Source organism: Rhincodon typus, chromosome 4 (genome assembly GCF_021869965.1).
Source record: "Rhincodon typus isolate 14 chromosome 4, sRhiTyp1.1, whole genome shotgun sequence".
Classification (NCBI taxonomy): Eukaryota; Metazoa; Chordata; class Chondrichthyes; order Orectolobiformes; family Rhincodontidae; genus Rhincodon; species Rhincodon typus.
Genome location: NC_063335.1, coordinates 58,513,079 through 58,540,449, shown reverse-complemented (window position 1 = coordinate 58,540,449; position 27,371 = coordinate 58,513,079). Strand labels below are relative to the sequence as shown.

At 39.5% G+C, this 27,371-nt stretch overlaps 1 protein-coding gene across 1 annotated transcript in view; it reads left to right on the top strand.

Moving 5' to 3' along the window:
* Window positions 1-8,142: 8,142 nt before the first annotated feature.
* zfpm2a (zinc finger protein, FOG family member 2a) overlaps window positions 8,143-27,371 on the top strand; it is a gene marked incomplete at its 5' end in the record, with an annotated part of 198,739 nt that continues 179,510 nt past the window's right edge. The window contains one exon of the mRNA XM_048595900.1: window positions 8,143-8,266. Within this exon, the coding sequence (XP_048451857.1) occupies window positions 8,143-8,266 (124 nt within the window). The remainder of the gene's footprint in view (window positions 8,267-27,371) is intronic.

The following is a 27,371-nucleotide window of genomic DNA, read 5'->3' as shown; positions in this document are numbered from 1 at the left end:
AGGAGTTAGATAAGTTGGAAGGATGTTAAGTATATATTGTCAGAGCTCCCTACAATATTCCCTCAATTATTGTTTCTTCTGTCCAAAAAATATTAGTATAGTTCAAAACCCACATAATCTTTATTCTGCTTTGCTTAACTCACCTTTTTTTATTTGTCTCCTCATGCCTTCCTCTATTTGATGGTTTGCATGTTACTTCTATTAGCCTGATGGTTCTCCTGTTATCCTTTATCTTTATCCATACAGATTTTAATTTTGTCTTACTGACCACTGCATCCTATATTTTATTTGCATTATGTTATCCCAAACAAGAATAACTACTCCCCTTCCCTTTTTATCCCACTTTATATTTTTAAAATTTGTTTTCCCCTGCAATATTTAATTTCTAGACCTTGTTATTCTATAACCATGTCCAAGTAATCCATACTATGCCTGTTTCCTCTCAATACATGCTTACCTCCAGCACCCCTGTTTTATTATGGGCTCTGTGATTTTTGATGTACAGACATTTAATCTCATTTTAATCGGGTATTTTTTTCATTTTATGTTTAAATATCTTTTCATGCTCCTTGTTACCTTGTCATAAGTGTCCTCACTTACTCTCTTTCTTCCTACACATTGCTGTTCAGTTGAGATTGCATTTACATAAGCTTCCATTTAGGCTGCTTATTTTCTTGAATTTCTAGTAGATTGGACCCCTCCTGTTTTCTATGCTCTGCACAACATTGTGCAACAGCAAGGCTTGGACCTGCATGAATAACAAGATAAAGAGTTCAGATCCTCCATTGGTAATTCAGAAGAGGAGAGTGATTATCAACCTATAGCTGATTACATTTCTGCGAGGGATGTCAGGGATGTCTTGTTAATGCAAGGATCACTTAGGTTGCACCAGAGAACCCTTGTCACCAGAAAATTCATCAGCAACTCTTCCTGCTCCACCCAACACTGTGCGGACACAGAGCAGTTTCGTAGCTAACCAACCACTCCATCTATATCCCATCAATAGTTCCCATCACTCACGCCCTTACATTCATCTTCAAACAAATTAAGCAGGCATCTTATGCACTAACTGCCAATAACGGACAAGATAGGAAAGGGACAAACATAGAATAATGTGTATGTGAATTAAATACAAGAATAAAAGCTTGTCAGAACAACATTTTCTGAGATATGTATGTACATACCCTTGGTGGAAGACATATTCCTTCATTTCCTACACTTCCATGTGATGCAAGCTCTATGAGATTCATCAGATTAGAGGCAGACTGCTCAAGATACCTGCTGTGAGTGTCAGGATACCCTTGGCAAATGTCCACTGAGCTTTAGAGGCTGTGTGAGCTCCACCAATTCCTTGCATTGGAATATGGGCAGGCTCTACCGTCAAGAGGTAAGACAGCATGAACCACTTTGACTCCTCACTTTCATAAGTGATTTTGCCATTGCCATTGTTGTCACACTCTTGATTCCACTGTGCTAATGAACACATAGATGTAGATCAATGTGATCCTTAAGGCCAAACTATATGGTATCTGTCACCTACTTAATGCGGCAAACATATTGGCATCCAAATTCTGCACACTGTTATAGAATATTTGAATGGTTTACTTTGTTTGGAATAAATGTCCTTCCATAGTCCTGGTCAGCTCTCCTTTGAAGAAGACATTAGCTTATTAGCAGGTGACTTGTACCATTTGTTCTTGAGGTAGGCTCCAGCAATCCCTGCAGTTGTAATAAATGTACCTTGAAGAACTAGCTGCATGTAATGTCTGCTGCAGTTCAATTATTCTCTTCTTTTTCAAATACCCCTGGGGTTCAGCTGATCAGAATTTGGAGAGAGGAGCATTCCAATGTGGACTCCAGACTGCTCTCCTTGAAAATACTCAGTGCTCTTGCTCACATGCAAACTATGACTCTTCAGATGAAAACCCTGTCTAATGGTCCTACCAAAGTGTGACTGTCTACTACTATTTGGTCTGAGTGAGTCCTGTGATGGTACACCCTTCAAAGTAGTTAGATCTTCTGTGACTTGTCAGCTGCCATGCCCATGGGCTACTGCCTACAAATTGGCCCTTGGGGAAAAAAAAAGACAAAGTTGACCATATTTCACTCACTGTTAAAAGCAAATTGACTTGAGGGAGTACCATATGACAGTTGGTGGTTTTTATTTAATTGTATTACCAAATAGCTGGAAGCTCCCTGCCTCTTCATCTATGACAAATGGAGGTGCCATAACCTCACATTTCACACATCTCCTCTGTAGTTGTGAACTATATAGTCTACAGAGGGCCTTCTCCCATCCTCTTCCCCACCCCTCCACCTCTTAAGAAAAGAGACTTATGATTGATTCAATGACACATGCTCATCCACTGGATGGAATGAACTTGGAGAGGTTCGTTAAAAAGAGGTATGAAATTTCGCAAGGATAAAGCTGACAAGGATCGCAGGAGGTGTGCAGAAAAAAAGATGCCTGTGAGGAGTGATTGAATGGTATGAAATTTTGGGAAAGCAGCATGAAGTTGTGAGAGGAATGTGCAGAACTGGAAGTAAATGAATAAATCGTTATACATACATTTCAGATCCGCCTGGTTGATCAGAATGCTTTTCAAAATGATAATTTGGGACAAAGCTAATAGTTACATTGGCTAATGCTAATTAATCAAAGAAAGACAATGTGGATTTGTTTGTAAATTGTATTTAACTAACATGCTTGATTTTTTTTGATGGTAACATGGAGAATTAATGAGCTTAAACTGTTCAATATGATGTACATGGGCTTTCAGAAGACATTTGATAAAACAGCAAGAGAAGCAGGATGGTGATGTGGCGAGGGGCGGTGGGGGGCAGTGAGGAACAACAACAAATTAGTAGCCACTTAGACAAATAAGGCTAACATAAGGAAAGGCAAGATAGGTTTTTTTTTAAGGACAAACCATGTTTAACTAACTTCTATGAGTGTTTTGTGAGGTAACAGAGAGGATTGATGAGGGCAATGCTGTTGATAGGGTGTACTTAGACTTTGACATGTCATGCCAAAAAATAACAGGCTTTTCAGCAATTTTGGAGCCCATAGAATACAAGTAAGAGCTGCTTAAGTGGAGTGGAGGGAGTAATAGAATTTCCTACTGGTCAGTATTAGGACTATAGATTCTCTTAATATTTATTAATAACTTAGATTTTGGTCTGCATGTCACTATTTTAAAATTGACGGATGGCATAATGCTTAAAAGTGTTATGACCTGTGAAGGGATGTTAATAAACTTCAAGAGGATGGAGTAAGCTAACAAGTAGCAGATGGAATTTACTGCAGGAAAAAAAAAATCATCACTTTGAGAGCGGAAGAATGCAGCAACAATTTAAAATACAGGATATACTTCAAAAATGGACACCAAAACAGAAGGACTTGAGTATGCATGTCCATAAATTGTTAAACAGTCAATTGAGAAAGCTTTTAATTAACCATAGTGTCCTGGACTTTATAAAAAAGAGCATAATATTTATTGAAGTTAAGAACAAATGCAAACTACAAATCACAGTTGAAATTTCCTGTATATTCTGGTTTAATTCAAAGTTGCAAAAACACTTTCTGCACAGTTTGGGAAATGTAACCTTGGTACTATTACAACAGCCCCAATTGAGTGTTAAGTTAAGGATTAAAAAAGTAAAGTTTTGGTTTCAGTGTAAGGTGAATTAGAGGTTATTTACTTCCAGTTTGTTTCATTATGCCAATGTGTGCTAATGCTTTAACTTCCAACTCAGCTGAGAGGCTTTTATAAGTTACAGTTAGAGTGAGTGCTGGACCTGTGAGTATGAAGGAGCAGAGAAAAGGTATTTACACTTACCCTTTCAGAATGCAGATCATTGACCTTCTTTCTGCTCTGCTGGTTATCTTGCTTTGCCCAAGAAACAGTGCTGACCCAGGTTGCAATTTGTGGACCAGATGACTTGGTGTGGTGTTATCATATAATTTCTACAGTGTTGAAGTAGGCCATTCAGCTCATACCAACCCTCTAAAGAGCATCCCACCCAGACCCATCACCCTACACTATCCTATTCCTGTAACCACGAGTTTTCCATGTTTAACTCATTTAGCCTGCATATCCCTGGGCACTATGGGCAATTTAGCCTGGCCAATCCACCTAACCTGCACATTTTTGGACTGTGGGAGGAAACCAGAGCACCCAGAGGAAACCCACGTAGACACGAGAATAATGTAAAAACTTCACATAGACGTTCATGTAAGGGTGGAATCAAACCTGGATCCCTGGCATTGTGGGGCAGCAGTGGTGACCACTGAGCCATTGTGTTCCGGTGCTGTGGCTTCTTCTGGTGGTCAGCAGGAAGAAATACTACCCTTCTCCCCACCACCCCATTCATAAATCCTTCTAGAACCCTAAGCATGAAGTGCAGACAAGTTTTTATTTTATCTGGGTTATGTCCTTGGTGTGAACAGTCTAGCAGCTCAGTGTAAGGGGCTGCTCCTGACTTGCAGAATTTGAAGTGGACAGCAGATGGTGTTTAAATATGGCACCAATGGTGTAAACACAAGAAGGCCCCAGCATCTTTCAGTGCACAATTCTTCAGGAACAGCACCCAAAAGCTCAATTAGATAAGGAATAAAGTGAAGATGGAAGATTGTGGGAGAAAAGTCACTCCAAGCCATAAGAGACCAGGAGCCATGAATCTCAACTGACAAAAAATTACGACTGAAAATGAGAAAATTTCACCACAATGTGCAGCCAGTGCAAAGTAGCAATCAGCAAAGCTAATAGGAAATTGATCTGTTTCACCAAAAGAGTAAAAAGACAGAAGAGTTCATGCTCAAATTGTGTTAACTATCTGGTCAGAGCCCATTTTGAATGCTGCATCCAATTCTAGTCACCAAGGAACAGGTTGACACATTTAGCATTGGGGGCAGTGTAGACTGGAGACAGAAGCTGATCAGAAGCAGCCTTGTGTTATGAAAACAAACAGAAGAAGCTTAAACATTTCAGTGTGCAAAGAAAACATAAGAGGCCATCCTATGGAAGACATCAACAAAAAAACATAAGAAATAGGAATAGGACGAGGCTATTTGGCCTCTCAGGCATGCCCCTAATTCAACAAAATTATAGGTGATCTGCCCCAGGCCTCAAACCTTCTTTTGTGCTACCTCACCACAGCTATCCCTCCCTGATTTTTAAAAGATCTATCTACCTCCATTTTCAACGATTTCAGTGCTTTAGCATCCTGAACTCTCTGAGAGAGAATTCCAAACATTTTCACTATCCTCTGAAAGAAGAAATTCCTTCACATCTCAGCTTAAATGAGTGACTACTTATCTGTAACCATGTCCCCTCATTCAAGATTCTCCTACTAGTGGAAATATCTTCCCAACATTAACCCTGTCAAGCTCCTTTAGAATACAGCATATTTAAACAAGATCACCCTTCATTCTCCTAAATTCTAATGAATAAAGGTCTAACCTGGTAAACTGTTCTTGGTAAATACAAACATTTTATCCCAGGAAATGCCCCAGTGAATCTGTCAGTATGTCCCTTTTTTAAATAGAGACCAAAACTGTACAGTACTCCAGGTGCGGCTTCACCAACACCATGCATAGGATATAGAAAAATAAGCTCTGAGTATTATTTTAAGCTGTGGGAACAGAGCTCCAGTTTCAGGCTTTAAACAGTAGGATGTAATTTTAGAACTGATATTGCAAAATTTTTCATCACACAGGGAGTAAGCAGTATGCAGAACAAAAATCCTGACAAACAAATGATATAAGCAGATGATAAGTAATTAAAACGGAGAAAATTGTTGCCATTTAAAATACTTTATAAATGACAATGAAGAATACAACTGAATGGTTAGCAAGTACCTTATAGTTATGGAAGACATGAAATATTTCATATACACAGTGTAGTATATAATAGTAAGCATATTAGATACCAAGCTGAAGGAAACCAGTCATTGTTTAATAAGTAAGGACTAAAAATGTGCTTTTTTACAATTGCTAGAGAGCTTGATAGAGAGCTACATTTAATAAACATTTAGATGTAAACTTGTGATGCGAAGGCATACAAAGGCTATGAACCAAGTGCTGGAAAATGGGATTAAAATAGTTAGGTGATTATTTTGATCAGCACAGACCCAATGGACTGAAGGGCCTTTTTTGCTACTCTATCAACTGTATCGACAATATTAAATATATTAGTGGCACTACATGTAGTATTAATTACATCAGCAATGCATTTGTTTTATGCATATTCATATATATATGTATGTACGGGAAATGGGATAGTTATCACAGATCACCAATCATGAGTTAACAAATAAAAAAAAATTCTGCACAGACATTTGTGAAAATAGCAAAGCTAATGACAAATACATTGTGTATTTCTTAACTACTTTGAACCATCATCTTGTTTGCCATCTTAAATTATAATTTACAGTTGATATATTCCTCTTACAGCTCTCTCACAGCACCATATTCAATAAACAAAAAAAAACTACTTCAGAACTTGCATCCTTGGGTTTCCTTAGAATCCAAGTGACCTTTAACCATTTCATCTAACAGTGAAAACAGGAGGTATGGTTAGTAAGTTTGCAGATGACAACAAAATTGGAGGTGTAGTGGACAATGAAGAAGATTACCTCAGAGTAAAACGGGATCTTGATAAGATGGGCCAATAGGCCGAGGAGTGCCAGACTGAGTTTAACTTAGATAAATGTGAGGTGCTGCATTTTGGAAAGGCAAATCAGGGCAGGCCTTATACACTTAATGATAAGGTCCTGGGGAGTGTCGCTGAAATAAGAGACTTTGCATTGCAGCTTCATAGTTCTTTGAAAGTGGAGTCACAGGTAGGTAGAAAAGCAGAGAAGGTGTTTAGTATGCTTGCCTTTATTAGTCAGTGCATTGAGTATAGGAGTTGGGAAGTCATGTTGCGGCTGCACAGGACATTAGTTAGGCCACTATTGGAATATTGTGTGCAATTATGATCTCATCTGCTATGGGAAGGATGTTGTGAAACTTGAAAGGGTTCGGAAAAAATTTACAAGGATACTGCCAGGGTTGGAGGGTTTGAGCAATATGGAGAGGCTGAATAGACTGGGCTATTTTCTTTGGAGCGTTGGAAGCTGAGGAGTGACCTTATAGAGATTAATAAAATCATGAAGGGCATGAATAGGATTAATAGAGAATCATAGAATCCCTACAGTGTGGAAACAGGACCTTCAGCCCAACAAGTCCACACCGACCCTTGGAGCATCCCACCCCGACCCATCCCCCTATAACCACACACCCCTGAACACTACGGGCAATTTAGCATGGCCAATCCACTTAGCCTGCACATCTTTGGACTGTGGGAGGAAACCGGAGCACCCGGAGGAAACCCACGCAGACATGGGGAGAACGTGCAAACTCTGCACAGACAGTCGCCCGAGGCTGGAATCGAACCCGGGTCCCTGGTGCTGTGAGGTTACAGTGCTAACCACTGAGCACTGTGCCACCCCCAAAGAAGGTCTTTTCCCCAGGCTAGTGGAGTCCAAAACTAGAGTGTATAGGTTTAAGGTGAGAGGGAAAAGAATTAAAAGGGACCTAAGGGGCAATCTTTTCACGCAGAGGGTGGTGTGTTTATGGAATGAGCTGCCAGAGGAAGCAGTTGAGGCTGGTACAATTGCAACATTTAAAAGGCACCTCGATGGTTACATAAATAGGAAGGGTTTAGAGGGATATGGGCCAATTGCTGGCAAATGGGGCGAGATTTATTTAGGATATCTGGTCAGTATGGACGAGTTGGACCGAAGGGTCTGTTTCTGTGCTGTATATCTCTATGACTATGACTCTAGGGAGACAAAGTTTCTAAAGTTCACCAGCAGGTTTCACAGTTTCTTGACAAAGTCATTTTTAGTTTAAATCAAAACCATTGGAGATTTATTAATCTGGAAGATCTGATCTGTTATCATTTGAAAACTTCTGATTTAATAATTCTGTCAATCAGTAGAGATACTACACTCAATACGCCTTTCTCTGTCCTCTGTAAGAACTCAACAAGGGATTTTGGCTTTGGCTTATGTGTTTGGGGGTTAAGGTTCTTTGAAAATTAGTATTATTCATCAAGTTCTTAATCACAAAAAACAAACGGCATCTGTTTATTATCTTCCTTTGTACAGAAGACAAAAGCGGCTGTCCCTATAGTAGTACATGCTGGTCCCAAGTGGCTAATGGATGTGACTTGGCGAGGAGCAGAGGATAACAACAACAATTGTGTTGTGTACAGCAAAGGTAAAAATGAATTATTTTAATGTGAAATTATACATGCAAATGTGTGCACTTACGGAATGGAATTGCTTTGTAACTGAAATTTCTTGAGTTTTTAAAAATATTTTAGCTGTCATTAAACTTTAATCCAAAGCACTATCAGGAAAACCACAATTTAACATAATCAGCACTTATAATGACAAGAGGCTTGGGAGACTTATTACAAAGAGCAATCACTGCAGAAAATAAAGCAAATGTTACTGCCAATATGTCCCAACTTGAATTCAAGAGGCATAGATCATTCTAGATCCATCCCTCCTCATCAAAAAGAAACATTGATTCTTTAATATGTGAATCGAGATAAAGATTCTATTGTGTTGTAGAACTAGTTTGTGCCACAGTGGAGTCAATCTCAATCCTCAAGCCCATTATGCATTTTTTCTGCTGGTGGGAATGATGCATGTAGGAAAGGATGAGGAGAATATAATTCCTGTTTCATGATTCATCTGAAAATCATTGTGAATACAAATATTTTCACTGGCTGAGACTGGAAGAACTGAGAGAAACCATTCATTGCTGATGAAGTAGCATCAATGAAATGTGCACATGAATAACATTCTAATGAGTTAATTGATGATGTGCTGCCAGATCTATGAAGAGCCTACTGCTTTGATGTGGAAGTAGCAAGATAAGAATGAGCAAAGATTGTGCTCCTAGTATTGACAGCAACTGTGTGGTTTACTGAAGGTGAAGTTGGTATCAGAGATGTATGATTACGGTTTTCTAATAATTGTAATGAGTGGCCTGGTATATCAGTGGTGCAGTGATTGTTTGGAAAAGCACTATGAGGTAGGATCACAAACAATGCTCTTTCTAAGCTGGTCAATGTGCAGCCATTCCGCAATCAAAAATGTGCCATGCAAGAACAATGACGTATTTATTCATCCAGCTCTGCATCTTGTTGTCACGTATTTCTTGAGCACTTTTAATATAATACAAAGTCCCAAAGTGATTTCACAGAAAGCAAAAAATTGAATTGCATAAGAAAACCATAATGTAAGAAAGTGGCAGGCTTTAATGTATGCTTTAAAGGAGGAAGTGAGGCAAAGAGTAAGTAGGAATTTCATCTGCTTGGGAAAAAGGTAAATAAAGGTACGACCAGCAATGGTTGATTAAAATTGGGGATACTCCATTTCCACATTATGATAAAAACCGATAGAATCGCAGATGCTGTAAATCAGGAACAAAGACAGAAGTTGCTGGAAAAGCTCAGCAGGTCTGGCAGCATCTGTGAAAAAAAATCAGAGTTAACGTTTCGGGTCCGGTGGCCCTTTTTCAGAACTAGTTCTGAGAAAGGCTCATCCGACCCAAAACGCTAACTCTGATCTTTTCTTCACAGATGCTGCCAAACCTGCTGAGCTTTTCCAGCAACTTCTGATTTTATTCCATATTATGATGCTTTCAGAAAGCTATAATTAGGGCATTTGCAATGTTCTCACTTCTTTCTTTAAAACATATGTCATTGACAAGAGGGTGAAGTAAATTGATTTATTTTTCTGTCTCCTTATCTGCTTGTAATTTGGGTGATTTGTTTTTCATTCTTTTTCCGTTTTGAAGTTAGTGATGGTGTGTTCCCCAAAACCCTGGATATGAAGTCAGATTTTAAAATAAGCCATAGCAGATTCTTCACAGTTAAAAATTAGGATTTATTATGAATTTATAAAAGCATGTTGGCCATCACATACATCAGCTGAAATAAAGGAAAGAAGTAAGATAGAGGAAGCTGCAATTTTGAATTACTTAAAAATCAAAAGTTTTGGCATTAATTTATGTGAATTAGTGTTCAGTCAGTCAATCTGCAATAAACTGTTGCAGTTGGATAGTCTTGCAGAATTCTTTTTTGTAGAAGTCAGATACAGGTGGATTGCAGTTGAAGGCAAGAACATATTTTTAATTGGCTGAGAATTAGTTGACTTTTCAAACGAACCATAGAATTCTTTCCAAAAACTCATTTGCACCTACTCACAATCCTCATTAACAGCTTTTCTTTCTCCTTGGCTTACCATTATCCATTCCTTTGTCTGACCAAATGTATTTTTCTACCTCTGGGCCATTGCTTACTCTTTTACCACCAACGCCACCATGACACCACCACCCTCCGCCCCTCCCCACCCACCACCACCCCAACCCCCATGTTCCACTTATGTTTCACCACTTCCTAGCTACTGCTAGTTCTGAAGAAAGATCGCTGGATCCTAAACATTATCTCCACTTTCTCTTCACAGCTGCTACTAGACCTGCTGAGTTTCTCCAGCAATTGATATTTTTGTTTCTGCTTTCCAGCGTCTGCAGTTCTTTGTTTTATTTTATTCAAGAGTCAAGCTTTTAGCTGCCTTGAGCTTTTCTGTCCTAATGGTAGATAGAGAAAAGAATTTAAAACTATATAAAGACTGATTTCTGGGATGGAAGGACTGACATGTAAGGAAAGACTAGATTCACTGGGCTTTTATTTGTATATTCATAGAATCCCACCAGTGTGGAAACAGGCTCTTTGGCCCAACAAGCCCACAGTGACCCACAGAACATCCCACTCAAACCAATCCCCTATAATCCACCAAATCTACACATCCATGAATACTATGGGCAATTTAGCATGGCCAATCCACCTAGCCTGCACATTTTTGGACTGTGGGAGGAAACAGAGCACTTGAAGGAAACCCATGCAGACACAGGGAGAATGTGCAAACTCCACACAGACAGTTGCCCAAGGTTGGAATTGAACCTGCGTACCTGGTGCTGCGAGGCAGCAGTGCTAACCACTGAGCCACCATGCCACCCCGGTTTTCCCCTGCACCCCCCTAGCAGTGGTTCCTCTCCCAAACTAAAGACAGTAGCAAACTCTCTTCGTATTTTCCCGTAGCTCTCAATCATAGTCGGCAGGATTCGAACCTGAGCGGGAGCACATCAACTCTCCAGTGACTAGCAAGGATACAAAGATCTTGGTCAAGGTGCCAGCAATCTCCTCTCTCGCATCTCTCAAAAACATGGGGTAGATACCATTGGGCCCTGGGGACTTATCTAACTTAATGCCCTTCAAGAGGCCCAACACCACTTCTTTCTTGATCTCAATATGCCCTAGCATATTAGCATACTCCACACAAATTTCATGATGCTCCATATCATTTTCCTGGTGAATACTACACAAAGTATTCATTTAGGGTTGCACCCACATCCTCTGCCTCCAAGTTCAAGTTCCCTCCTTTGAGTGGTCCCACCTTCTCCTTAGTTATCCTCTTGTTTTTAATTTATGTATAGAATGCCTTGGGATTCTATATTCCAATTCCCTGCTTGAGTTCTTTACTGCTTTCTTTATATTCCTCAAGGTCCCTGTCCAATTTTAGCTTCCTAAATCTTACAAATGCTTCTTTTTACCTTTTAACTAAATTCACAACCTCCCTGATTATCCAAGGGTCCTTACCTAGCCATCCTTGTCCTTCCTCCTTACTGGAAAGTGCCAATCTTAAACTGTCATCAGCAGGTCTTTAAACAATTCGCACGTGTCAAATGTGGACTCGCCTGATAACAGCTACTCCCAATTTTCCATCATAGAATCCCTACATTATGGAAACAGGCCCTTTGGCCCAACAAGTCCACACCGACCCTCAGGGCATCCCACCCATACCCATCCCCCCATAACCCACCTAATCTACACATCCCTGAACACTACGGGCAATTTAGCATGGCCAATTCACCTAGACTGCACATCTTTGGACAGTGGGAGGAAACCGGAGCACCCGGAGGAAACCCATGCAGACATGGGGAGAATGTGCAAACTCCACACAGACAGTCACCCGAGGGTGGAATCGAACCCAGGTCCCTGGCGCTGTGAGGCAGTAATACTAACCACTGAGCCACCGTGCCGCGAAAAATTGTCCTTTTTTTAAACATTTAAGGAAGAGCGTATACTTTTTAAGAAGAAATTAGGATGTCTTTTCATGCCCACTCTGCATAAGATTTGAGATGGACACCAACTGGTCTGGGCGTGATGGTGTTGATACTGTTTAGTGTTATTATTTTCTTCATTACTGTTCTTTGGCATATCTTAATTCGTGTTAGTCCTTTCCCAGATTCAATATTTATTTCATTGGGAATTCTGGCAGACTGATTCTGAAAGCCTTGTGGATTTGCCCTTTGATTCCAATAGTCAAACGGAAACAAGTTTGGGAAATAAAATAGCTAGCTCTGACACTGAAAAAATATAGCGGTGTCCTGTATGTCCAGTTTGCAACCGGGGTTAAAAATGCCGCTGTATATTCTGAACACTGGAGTGAATTTTATGGCTGCCCTTCTGATGGTAGATTTGAAGGCAGATGTAGCAACTAAATAAGGCAGGTTGTAAGGCCTCCATCTACCTGCGCACCTCCAACCTGTCCCCCATATTATGAGCATAATCAACTCACCAGCAGCTTTCACAGAATTAGCTGCCAGCAGGCAAGAAGGTGTCTCCTTTGTGGGATCCGTATGCCCTTTGGGGACACTCCTCTCAAGACTTCTTGTCCCAGCAGTAACCACTGTTCTCTGCTGGCACTGGTCTATAGAACTCTCAGGCTATCTGATTGGGCTGTGGATCTTGAGAATGGTGCCTCCAATCTGATCTAATGAAGGCCATCCCCCGCATATGACAGGACAGCAGACGTCATGTTGATGAAGTACTGTCAAACTTTTAGCCCTGGGCCTGAAAATTATATGATGCAGAAAATTCACCCCAGTGTTACTATAAAATTCCTACAGAATGGAAGCGGGCCATTCAGCCCATCAAGTCCATACTGACCCTCCAAAGAGCATCCCAGCCAGACCCCTCCACCAACATTATCCCTGTAACCCTGCATAATTCCCATGCTAATCGACCTAGACTGCACATTCCTGGACACTATGGGCAATTTAGTATAGCCAATCCACCCAACCTCCACATCTTTGGACTTTGTGAGGAAACCAGAGCATCCGGAGGAAATCCATGCAGACATGGGGGAGATCGTGCAAACTCCACACAAATTGTCACCCAAGGGTGGAATTGAAACCAGGTCCCTGGCACTACGAGGCAGCAGTGTTAACCACTGAGTTACCATACTACCCTTCCTTCTTCTTTCATACTTGGAGTCTAAAATACTGGAAATTAGAATCAGACTAGATTTCTAGGGGATGAATCTTTTGTTTTGAATTATTAGTTTCAGCTGAAACCTTGCTACTGAAGGCATATATCTGTAAAATTCACCATCTCGTTTCAAATTCCCGTTTCTAAATGTCCATGAAAGTTTTGCCTAACTGACCAGCTCATTGAGTGCCATACAATCTGCAGCATCAATGCTGGGAAAGAAGAGTATTTGGGAAATGATAATTTGGTATTAGTTTGCACAACAAATTTCTTTGTTACTGTAGAATCTTGCTGTCAAAAACAAATTGCTCATCATAAATTTTAGTACTGTCAGCAGTCTATGGAAGCTATGCCATTAATGTTAATGTTAGTCTGAGCATTTGGCCTGGGAAAAGTGTGAAATTAATAAGCGTTGATAAAGTTAACATTTCATGCCAGTCAAATGTTTTCTTCTTTTAAACATCTGCAGGGAATAGGCGGGACTGGAGTTTATCAGCTGACATCAGAATTATAGAAGAATATTGAGCATGCTTAGCTGTCAAAGTTTGTCACAATGCAGTATCACTACAGAAAATCATATTATTACAGTATTAAAACAAAATTGAACCCTAAAGGAACATACAAGCCAGCACAAAGCTGAAGCATAATTATGCTTTACTCTAATAATTAAAATTAAAATAGATTAATAAATTATCTTTCATTAAGCTGAGTAAGAAGTGGTTTGCAGCAATGTAGAATGCCATGGTGTATTTTAAAAGATGTTAAGATAGGAGGGGAATCACTTCCTAAAGATGCTATAAAATTGAAAAGTACACAAAATACAAACACTAAAAAAAAGTCAGACAGCAAGAATAGTCTACTGGTATGCAATGTTGTAGCAGTTCATTCACAAGTTCCATGAACCCTTTGTGGCAGCTTTTTGTGTGATCATCATACTGTCAATAGCATAATTTCTTTTGAATATGGTTTGGAATGTGTGGTGCAGTGCAGTGCTGTTTGCTGCCATTTCTATCTCCCCTACAGTTTATTAGATTGTTCCCAATCTGTGGAATTGCTGCAAACACCTACAGAACATATACAAGGTTGTGAATAACCTGGCATATGACGACTCATGTAATTTACAAAGTTCTTTTGCCAGTCATGATGAACATAGTTGCTCATCATACTTTACAATGTGTGCACAGAGCAATGATGCATATGAAACTGAGGCAGCAGTCTATGACAGTATCGGTAAGAGTGACCACCATGCGGTCCTTGTGGAGAAGTTGTCCCGCCCTCACACTGAAAATACCCTTCATTGTGTTGTATGGCATTATCACCATGCTAGATGGGACAGACTTCAAACAGATCTAGAAATCAAGATTGGGCTTCCATGAGGTGCATGGGCCATTGACAGCAGCAAAACTACGCTACAACATAATTTGCAACTTCATTGCCTAACATATGCCCCACTGAACCATTGCCATCAAGCTAGGGATCAACCCTGGTTCAATGGAGAGTGTAAGGAAGCTTGGCAGTGGCAGGAATAGCAACAGGCATACCTAAAATAAGGTGTCAACCAGCAGAAGCTATTAAACAGGATGACATGTGTGCCAAACAGCACAAGTAGTAAGTGATGGACAGAGCTCAACAATCCCACAACCAACAGATCAAAACTCTGCAGTCCTGTCACATCCAGTCATGAATACTGGTGGACAGTTAAACAACTTACTGCAGGAGGAGATTCCACAAATATCTCTGTGCTCGATGATGGAAGATCCCAACATATCAGTGCAAAAGATAAGGCTGAAACACTTGCAGCAATCTTCAGCCAGAAGTGCTGAGTGGATGATTTATCTTGGCCCCTTCCAGCAATCTGAAGCTTCAGAAATGACAGTCTTCAGCCAATTCGCTTCACTTCAGGTAATATCAAGAAATGATTGGGAGCACTGGATAGTGCAAAGGCTATCAATATGTTCCAGCAATATTACTGAAGACTTGTGCTTCAGAGATTGCCACTCCCTTAGCCAAGCTGTTCCAGTACAGTTAAGACACTGGCATTTACCTGACAATGTGGAAGATTGCCCAGGTATATCCTGTATAGGAAAAGCAGCTCAAATCCAACTTGGCCAATTGGTCCTATAGCACCAGTCAGCTCCTGACCTAATCATAGCCTTGCTTCAATCATGGATTAAAGAGCTGAATTCCAGAGGCGAGGTGAAAGTGACGGTTTTTGACTCCAGGTCGCATTTGACTGAGTGTGGCATCAAGGAGCTCCAGCAAAACTGCAATCATTGGAAATCAAGAACCAAACTCTCACTTGTTGGAGTCATACCTGACACATTGGAAGTCAGTTATCTCAGTTCCATGACATCTCCGTAGGAGTTCCTCAGGTTAGTGTCATTGGCCCAAACATCTTCAGCTGCTTCATTAATGACCTTGGAGTCTTTGGGGATGTGCACAGTGCAAAATGTTTAGCACCATTCATGATTCCTCAGATGCTAAGCAGTCTATGTTTGAATCTAACAAGGTCTGGGCACCATACAAATGCCAGGCAATGACCATCTCCAAAAAGAAACAATATAAACACTACCCCTTGACATTCAGTGGTATTACCATCTCTGAATCCCCATTATCAACAACCTTGGGGTTGATCAGAAACTCAACTGGACTTGTCACATAAACACAGTGGCTACAAGAGCAGGTCAGAGGTTAGGAATACTGCAGTGAGTAATTCACTCCTGACTCCCCAAATCCAGTCCATTATCTATAAAAGCCAAGTCAGGAGTATGGTGGAATATTCCCCACTTTCCTTGATGATGCAGCTCCAAAACACTCAAGATGCTTAACACCATGCAGGAAAAAGCAGCTCACTTGCTCGGCAGAGCATCCACTCCCTCCACCACTGACACTCAGCAGCAGCAATATGTACTATGTACAAGATGCACTGCAAAGATCCTCAGACAGTATCTTCCAAGTCCTTGACCACTTTAATCTAAAATAACAAGGGCAGTAGGTACATGGGAACACAACCATCTGCATGTTCCCCTCCAAGCCCTCACCATTCTGATTTGGAAAATGTTGTTCCTTCACTGTCACCAGGTTAAAATCCTGGAATTCCATCTATAAGTGTATTGTGGGTCAACCTACAGCACCTCAACTGCAGCGATTCAAGAAGTTAGCTCACCATCACCTTCCCAAGGGCAACTAGGGACAGTCATAAATGCTGGTCAGCCAGCAATGTCCATGTCCTAAGAGTGAATTAAAAAGATGGTCCATACAGTTTTATTCCATTTTCACTTTTCTGTAGTGATTTAATTTAACTGAATGACTTGCTAGGCCATTTCAGAGGATAGTCAACTACATTGCCATGGGTCTGGAGTCATATTGAGACCATGTAAGGATAACAGATTTTGTTATGTAAAACACATTAGTTAATCAAATGGGTGTATCAGCAATCTTGAAAGTCTCATAGTCACTATTTCTGGTATCAGTTTTTAATTCCAGATTTAGTACTGAATTGAAATCAGCTGCCATGATTTTATTTGAACTCATGTCCACATTAGCCGAGAACTCTAGGTTAATATCCAGTGATATTGCCATAATGCCAACATCTTGCTCTATAACTGCACAATGCAAATGAAGGGAATAGATCTGATTTTTCAATCAAGCCCTTCAACACTACCCATGCTTCTTCTCAATTTGGGTGCAATCCATAAGTGTCCTTCAATGCACTCTAGATGCAAGTGGTCCCTTATGAAGAACTTTTTAAAATATCATTTAATTCCAGTCAATAAGAAAGACTTTCAGTTGCTGTAATGGCCAATTGTTACCTGCTTCTTTTGGCTTTTCTAATCAGAAGTGGAGATTAGGCATCTGTCCTAACAGCCTTTTCATTGTGCATCCTTCTCAATGTGCACCTGACAATGAGTTGCGTAGAATATGAGGCTAAAGGTTCCTTCAACTTTATTTGCACCTGCTTGGCTGATTACAACAACACCCCAAGAGCAAAGTAGTGCAAATGCTTGAAAACAGATAATGTTGAAAATACTCAATGGGTCTGTCAGTATTTGTGCAGAGAAATAGCGTTTTAAGTTAATGGTATTTCATCGGACAAAGGGTCATCAACTTGGAACATTAATGCTGTTTCTTTTTTCACAGACACTGCAAGACTGACAGAATAATTCAAACATTTTCCGTTCCAATTTATGATTATATACTGGGGACCATCAAATCCTATGAACCCTGAAAATTAAGGGATATATAACATTGGATTAAGAGAAAAAGTGAGGCTAATGGCAGATGCTGAAGGCTCAAGACAGCAGAAGCCCCTAAAGGAGTATAGAATCCACACAAGGGAAGTTAAAACGGAGATTAGGAGAGATAAAAAGGGATATGAAAGGATACTGGCAATAAAATAAAGGAAATCCTAAGTTGTTTTACAGGTACATAAGAGTAAAAAGATAATGAGGGAAAGAATAGAGCCCATTATGGACCACAGTGGTATTTTCTACATAGAGCAGAGGATATGGCTAGTGCTCTTAATGAATACTTTGGGTTGGTGTTCACTAGTGAGAGGGACAATATAGATATAGAAATCAAAGAGATGGTCTGCGATACAATTAAAGAAATTAGCATAGACAGAGAGGAGGTTCTGAGCGATCTGGAAGGCTTAAAAGTAGATAAATCTCCAGGGCTGAATGAAGTGTATCCCATGTTGTTGAGTGAGATAAAGTAGGAAATAGCAGAGGCACTTGAAAAAATGTTCTATTCCTCTCTGGCCAGTGGTGCAAGAGGACTGGAGAATAGCCAATATGATACCGTTATTCAAAAAGGGAGCAAGGAAACTACATGATGGTCAGTCTAGCCTTGGTGATGGGGAAATTATTAGTAACAATTGTGAGAGATAATATTAACCTGCATTTGAAGAGGTGGGGATTAATCAAGAACAATCAACATGGTTTAGTTAAGGGGAGGTCATGTCTGACTAACTTGCTTGACTTTTTTGAAGTGATCACCAGGTGTGTAGATGAGGGCAAGCTTTAACTGTGCTTGGATTTCAGTAAGATGACGTCCTACATGGGAAATAAAAGCAAAGCAAGAGCCTATGGGATCCAAGGAAATTTGACAAATTGGATTCACAATTGGCTGAGTGGCAGGAAGCAGAGGGTGATGGTTGAGGGGTGTTTTTCTGTCTGGAACTCCAGTGGGCTCCTCCAGTGGTCAGTGTTAGGACCCTAGCTGTTTGTAGTTTATACAAATGTGGTTTATATATATAAAGACTTTGGTTAGGCCAAACTTAGAGTATTATGTTCAATTCTGGTCGCCACATTACAGAAAGGACGTGGAAGTTTTGGAGAGGGTGCAAAAGATGTTTATCGAGATGCTGCCTGGATTAGAGGGTATGAGCTATAAGACAGGCTAGAAAAACTCAGATAACAAGGTGTAGAGCTGGATGAACACAGCAGGCCTGGCAGCATCAGAGGAGCAGGAAAGCTGACGTTTCGGATCTGGACCCTTCTTCAGAAAACCCCTAGAAAAACTCAGGTTGTTTTCTCAGGAGCAGCAGAGGCTGAGGGGAGAGTTGATAGAAGTCTATTGAGTTATGAGATGCATAGATAGGGTTGACGGTCAAAATCTTTTTCCCAAAGTTGAAATGCCTAATACTAGGGCGCATGCATCTAAGGTGAGAAGGGGAAAGTACAAAGGAAATGTGGGGAGGAAGTTTTTTACACAGTGAGTGTTAGGAGTCTGGAACACAGTGCCAGGGGTGGTGGTGAAGGCACGTATGATAGGGGCATTTAAGGGACTTTTAGATAAACACATGAATATGAAAGGAATGGAGGGATATGGACCAAGGGCAGGCAGAAAGGATTAGCTTAATTTGGTGTCATGTTTGGTACAACATGTGGGCTGAAAGGCCTGTTCCAATGCTGAATTATTCAATGTCCTATGTTCTATGATATCTAGTCAGCATGGATGAGTTGGAGTGAAGGGTTGTTTCCATGCTGTACATCTCTATGACTCTAACTCAAATGATTTAGACATGAATGTAGGAGGGTTGATCAGTAAGTTCACAGATGTTATAAAAATTGGAGAATTGGTAACTAGTGAGGAGGATAGCCTAAGTTATCTTAACGGGGAGAAAGCAGGAGAATGGGGTTGAGGAACTTATCAGCCATGATTGAATGGGAGAGCAGACTCGATGGGCTGAATGGCCTAATTCTTGCTCCTATCTCTTATGGTCTTAAGTTTACAGGAGGAAATAGATGAGCTGGTCAGATGGGCTGATCAATGGCAAATGGAGATGATGCACTTGGGCAGAAGAAACAGGCAAGGAAATAAACGAAAGATGGTAGGACGCTAGGAAGCACCAAGGATCATAGAGACCTTGAAGATCATAGAATGCAGGGAAGTTATGCTAGAACTGTGTAAAACATTGGTTACTCTAAAGCTAGTGTATTGTGTTCAATTCTTTATAGAAGGGATATGACAGCATTGAAGAGGGTGCAGAGGAGATTTATCAGGGTGTTGCCCGGGCTGGAGCATTTCAGTTACGCAGAAAGATTGGACAGACTGCGCTGGTTTCCTTAGAACAGAGGAGATTGAGAGGGGACATGATGAGGTGTATAAAATTATGAGGCACATAGATAGAGTGGACAGGAGAATAGTTTTCCCTTTTTTCTCCCCCTTGACAGAAGGATCAATGACTGGGAGCAGGATTTAAGGTAAGGGCAGAAAGTTTAGGGGAGATGTGAGGAAAAACTTTTTCATTCAGAGGGTGGTTGGAATCTGGAGCATCCTGCATGTAAGAATGATACAGGCAGAAACCCTCATAAACATTTAGAAGCATTTAGATGTGCATTTGCAATGCTAAGGAATACAGGTCTAATTTCCAAATGTCATAGAGTCATACAGCATTGAAACAGGTCCTTCGGCCCACCATGTCTATGCCAACAAAGAAACATCAAACTGCACCAATCCCATTTACCTCAACTTGATCTATAGCTCAACCAGTGGCTTCTTAAGTGTTGTAACAATACCAGTGTCCATCACCCTCTGAGGCAGCACCTTCCATATAGAAATATATGGTAGAAACCCCCTTCTGGGAGAAAAAAAAAACTCCTCAGATTTCCTCTAAACCACTTGCTCCTCACCTTAAACTTATGCTGTCTGGCCTTAGACATGTTTGCTATGGGGAAAAGATTCTCATAATCTCTCCTATCTGTGCCTCTCATAATTTTGAATACCTCATTAAGATTTACCCTCAGCCCCCTGTGCACTAAAGAAAACAAACCCAGCCTATACAGTCTCTCCTCATTACTGAGGACTTCCCATTCCAAGTAACATCCAGTAATCTCCTCTGCATCCTCTCCAGTGCATGACGTCTTTCTGATAGTATGGTGACCAGAACTGCACATAACATGCTATCTGTGGCCTAACTAATGTATAATGAAGTTGTAATAAAACTTCATTACTCCTATATTCTATGTCCCAGCTAATGAAGGCAAGCATTCCGTACATCTTCACACTTTAACTACCTGTGCTAACACCTTCAAGGATCTATGGACTTGTACACCAAGGTCCCTTTAATCCTCAGTACTCCTGAGAGACCAACCATTCATTGTGTAAATCCTTTCTTTATTAGATCTCCCAAAATGCATCATTTCACACTTATCAGATTAAACTTCATCTGCCCAAATCACGAGCTGATCAATTTTAGACAGTAGACTGAGATCATCCTCCTCTCTATCAAAAACACCAGCAATTTTCCAGTCATCTGCAAACTTAGTAATTATACCTTCTACATTCACATCCAAATCATTAATGTAAATAACAACTAGCAAGGGTGCCAGTACCAATCCTTGTGGTAAACCACTGGTCACAGACTTCCGATCACAACAAACATCTACCCTTACCCTTTGCCTCCTACTTGCAAGCCAGTTTTAGGTCTAGTTTGACAAGTTGCCTTGATCCTGTGGGCTCTTACCTTTTGGAACAGCCTTCTACATGGGACCTTGTGAAAGGCTTTACTGAAATCTATGTAAGTGACCTTTTCAAAAAACTCAATAAAATTAAATGCTGGAAAATGGGATTAGAAAATGGTGTGGCATGGTGGCTCAGTGGTTAGCACTAGTTTCTCACAGCGCCAGGGACCCAGGTTCGATTCCACCCTTGGGTGACTGTCTGTGTGGAGTTTGCACATTCTCCCAATGTGTGCGTGGGTTTCCTCCCACAGTCCAAAGATGTGCAGGCTAGGTGAATTGACAATGCTAAATTGCCCATCGTGTTCAGGGATGTGTAGATTAGGTGAATAGGTCTGGGTGGGATGCTCTGTGCGTTGGTGTGGACTTGTTGGGCCAAAGGGCCTGTTTCCACACTGTAGGGATTCTATGAATAATTAGGTGGTTGTTTTTGACTGACACAGACATGATGGACTGAAAGGCCTTTTTCTATACTTTAGATCTGTATAACTCTACAATATTTTTAACGTATCCAGATGTCTGTAGGCACTTGACAAGTGTGGTATTAATAAAACATTTTAAAATTGTCTCTTGTTGGCACCAAATCCAGATTCATAATCAAAGGGTCATTTGAAAATGCAACCTGTATTGGAAGGCAGGGAGATGCTTGAAATCAGCCAGTTTAAGACCACATTGGAGACAGGAGAATACATGAAAAGTCGTTTCACAACTAAGTCTATCAGGCAAAAATATCATTGTGCTTTTCTAGTACATTGTTAATTATCACACACAAGGGGTGTAGCTATTTTGTTGCATTGACTGCAGATTGGAAGAGATTAGAGGAAAAAGTATATACCGGTAATACCAAAAACATAAAATGTTAGAAATGATATGCAGGTCATTTGGCATTTGAAAAAGAAAGCTTGGCTCATATTTTGCATATTTTTTTTTAGGTAGCTGTTAATTTTGAGTATTTGTTCTTAAAATTACACATTGTTAGCTAATGTCTCAAAGGCCCCTGATGGGAACAGCAAATGGTGACAGTTGCATTCCAATGTCTTCCTTTTACTACTTGTTATTATTTTGTGTGACTATTATGGGGCTGGGGGGATTGTGGTTTAATAGTCAGGTTAAATTATTTGGAAATAATATGTTAGTTATTGCAGCTCGAATTGAATATTCCTTTGAATTTAACAATAACAAATATTATTTTATCACCTCAGTGGTTGTTTTTCACATCTCAATCTTGAAAGTACCATCATGAATTCAAATTACGCTTTTACTCTGGACCAGTAAAATTTGTATGGATACAGCATCCACAATGGTGGAAACCTTCATCTCTGTTCTTGCAAAACCTATCCAACAGAAAACAGCAAAATATATGTGCACTCTACCCTGTCAAAAGGCTTTGCCTTATCTTGAGAGACTGTCAAGGGTAGAATGTCAAGGAATGGACAGGAGTCTATTAAATTAATAAGCTGCTGGATGTTGTCTGAGGAGTTACAGTTCTTCATAAATCCAGTGTGATCATGGTGGACAAGGTTTAAACCTGCAAACTCCAAATATACAGCCAATACTTTGGACAGGATTTGAAATTTCATGTTGAAGAGCGTTAGGCTTGTAGCTAGTGAAATGACATTTATCTTTCCACTTCTTGGGAGATTGACAAATAGGAGACAGCCGAAGAAACCTGATAAAGAATCATTCCTGAAAAGGCAGAGAGAGGAACAAGGTCAGCTTGGATGTAAAACCATATTAGGCTGGTGTAATACTGACTTATGAGAACCTTTGACTTCCAAATTATTTTAATTACTCCATTCTTATTCCATGTTATTGAATATATAACCAGTTAAAAATAAATGTATCAGTGACACTAGAAGTTATGAGTCCTAAACCAGTACAATCAAATATATTTAAGAAGAAAGCACCTTCATTAACTAGGAGTCATTTACCAAACAGACACAGAGAGCAAAGTTAGAATGTCTGAAAGTGTACACCATTTTTCAAAATATAGGTTTGTAAATTGTAACTCCAAATACTTTTCAATAGTTCTTGTAGGGGACAAAATGTCAAAACAGACTAATTGCATGATAGTTGTGATTGACTATGTTACGAAGTTGTGTAGAATAATTGTGAATTGGAAGGCAGGAAGCTTGAATTTGTTTGTAAAAAAAATGATATGAGAGAAGAGTGCGTGACTCGTTTAGGAGGGAAGATGCTTTTCTAAGCTTAGAGATTTATATAAAAATATGTCTAAGCAGCTGAAAGGGTACAGACAGTTCTGAAATTGAAACATGTATCTATTGGCTGTGTGATTAGAAACCTTAGGCTTGTTTTGATGTTTTGGCAACTAGCTAGAATCAGCCAATTAATTTGTGTAAGCACCTAGCGATTGAAAACCCATTGAATTTAAATCTGGTTTTAAACCTCAGACCAAAGCTATTATAAGAAAATTGATATATCATCCAAGGTATATAAGGAGAGGGTTTTTGAAAATCAGGGTGAGAGCAAACCGCCATCTGAGATATAAGCATTTAGCTCTCACAAGATATCGCTAAGCTCTCTAAGAAAGCACCATCTGTCCATTAAAGCTACCACAGCACTTCTAGCTAACAGTGCTCACAGAAAACTTCACAGAGAAAACATCCCCAGCAGCCGGATCAGCGGAAGAAAAGTGTATATGACTTGAGAACAGCAGGAGAAAGGTGTGTAGACTTTGAGGGACTAAATTTTAATTTATTTTCTTATTACTTAGGTTTATATAAGTGGGACTTGTGTTTATTGGAACAGCATACCAGTAGAATTTAGTTCAGTTAGGGAATAGTTAGCAGTTAAGGAGGAATTGTTCAGTTTGTTAGTAATTCTGTTAATTTGTTCACTGTTAGGGTTAAATAAGTAAATTGTTCCTTGTTACTTATAATGTGAATATCAGGGATTTTCTTTCATTTAATCTCTCCATAACAGATTAACAGATTAGGCAAGGCGAAGCAAGCTTCTCTGGGTGTTTCGGGTTTAATTATTAGAAGGGGACCTTGACCTCCCCTTTGTAACAACTATAGAACAAAATTACAGAGGAAGCTCTTTTGTAATTCTTTGTAAGTCAATGTATTTCCAACGACAATATTTATTTTATGTATGGATGGCTACATAATCAAGAATTCAGTAAATATCAAAAGCTGTGGTGATTTTAGATATTATTTCATATCTATGTAAACAGATTTTAACATGAGTAGAAGTTTTACATTTTTTCAATTGTTTTATTTGGAATTATTTGAGATCAGTTGAAATAAAAATGTGGAGATTTATCAAGAAAGCTGCTGACCCTGTATCACTCATTCTGCAGCATGGCAGGAAGTCAAGTTGTAAGTAAGTGGCAATTCCCACATTAATAGATCAAAATTGACACAGCCTCTTTCTCCTCTCTAAAATTTAGGCAATTTCCCGACTTGAAAATTTATTTTATCAATTAAGGAATAAGAGTTTTTGTTAAAGTAGGAACACATTTTTAGCAATGAGGATGATGTGTAAAGGGTGCTATGATCACGCTGCCATGATAATCTTTCTATTGTGTGGTGAGGATGAGGTGGGAATCTCTGCTAGTTTTGTTCCAGTTTTTACTTTCAAGTACAGCAAAATGTAAGTGACTTAACTGCTTAACCTTTGCTTGGTTGCAGCATGCAGTATGTGGTAATGTTGGCAGAGTTTAACAAAATAAAATAAATAAATATGAGTGATCTATTATGTTGAACACACGGATGGATCTTCTTTCTTATTATAATCTCTTGCTCATATTACATGCTCCTATGTCACTATTCTATAAAGCATGCTGTTTTCTTGGTCACTTCATTTGTGAGATCCATAATTCTATTCATTTAAAAATAAGATAGGATGTACTTAAAATAATTTAGTATCCTTATTACCCAGGTCAAACCACTGGTCTGTTTTTAATAGAGGTTTCAACAATGTTTGCAATTCACTGAAATTTTCCATAGATTTCAATGTTGTGGTTTCCAGTTGTGTACATATATCCCAGATACTTTGCAAAGCCTTAGGTTGTGGTGCAAAAAAATGTTTTTGAAAACTTAATTTATTTTGTGATTTGCAACAATCGTTGTGTCGAAGAACTTAACTATTGATACAAAAGTGAAAACACTAAGTCGTTGTGAATCTCAAACTGCCATTTCACAAATTCTTCCCTGAACTATTTGAGAACCATTCATATTAAATACAGTTAGTTCTCATTTTGTTCCAGTGTCTATAACAGAATTTAACTCTATTTTGTGTCATCCAACAGATTTTAAAACTGCTGATTTGAATCTCATCATTCAGCAGTGATATAGAATAGCCGAATGGGAACACAGGTAGATGTGAGGATAATGGCACCGGACAGACATTACAGCCTTATGAATTGTTTGATTTCCAATACTCCAAGTTAAATTATTTTTGTGTTTATTGTTTTTATGTGATTATGATTTAAACCATGTAAATATGTGATCAAAGAATGCAAGCAGTTCTTTTTTTAACAAAAGGTAAGAAATTGTCACCTGTTCATGACCCAATAAAATATTGGTCGAATATTGCCCATCATGCAGACTGTTATTACATAACATTGAGTTTTTTTTGTTTATTTTAGATCCATGACCTTAGATTATACAAGCTATGATATATTTACAATCTAAAGCTCTAAAAAGATAATAGGACGAAGCATTCTTATTGCACAGTGGAGATTACCATCAGCAAATTAGAAGCTTGGTTCAGCTATCAATCATTGTCAGTTGCAGTTTATCATTTTACAATAATCTTTACAGTACAATAAATGATACACAAAGTATGTACAAATATAAATAATGCCTAAATCATAAACGATATGGATATTTTATTCTGACAGTTGCCTGATTTTGTTTCCTTTTTTTGAGCCTTAATAGCATGAATTAGTTTTTCAAACTAAGTCCAGACAGATGATATGCTTGCTGCCTTTTGCTGTTGGTGCTCTTAGTGCAAAATGCTCCATATGCCCTGTGTTTTCCTTCCAATTGGTTTCTTAAATATCCTGGTATTAAAAAGGATCTTGAGATTCAAGTCCACAGGTCCCTGAAAGTGGCCATGCAAGTAGCTAGAGTGGTAATGAAGCATATGGCATGTTTGCCTTTATTGGTCAGGGAATTGAGTTCAAGAGTCAGGGTGTCATGTTGTAGCTCAATAAGACTTTGGTTAGGCCACATTTAGAGTATTGCATTCAATTCTAATCACCACATTACACGAAGGATGTGGAGGCTTTGGAGAGGGTGCAGAAGAGGTTTATCAGGATGCTGCATGGATTAGAGGGCATGGGCTATAAGGAGGGGCTAGAAAAACTGGGGTTGTTTTCTTTTAAGCGATGGAGGCTGAGGGGAGACTTGACAGAAGTTAATAAAATTATAGAATGTGTAGAAAGGGTTAGTGGTCAGAATTTTTTTCCCCAGTGTTGAAATGACTAATATTAGGGAGCAAATATTTAATGTTTGATGGGGAAAGTTCAATGGAGATGTGGGGGGCAAATTTTTTACACGAAGAGTGGTAGGTGTTGGGAACACGCTGCCAGGGTGGTCGAGGCAGATGCATTTAAGAGACTATTAGATAAGCGCACGATATGCAAGGAATGTGGGGATATAGACCGATGGCAGGTAGAAGGGATTAGTTTTATTTGGCATCATGTTTGGCACAACATCGTCGGCCGAAGGGCCCGTTCCTGTTCAGTCCTATGTTCAATGTAAATGCAAATTCATTGGCCAGAAAATTGCAGATAATGGAATGTCCAATCATTTAACTACAAATGTCAACAGTATTTGTCCTTCAAGCATTTCCCAAATGCTTTATTTACTTTTAATTTTGAACTTCTTTAGTATTAGCACAAAAGGAAAAATTGTTGATATTGACAAGGCTGAGTTTCAGAGTAACATGATATCCAGTAAGAGAGGACATTTTCACAGACTGATCTTGCCTTCTACTGATTCTGAGTTATTTCTGTTGTTCTCTGTCTGTTAAAAACAGCTTT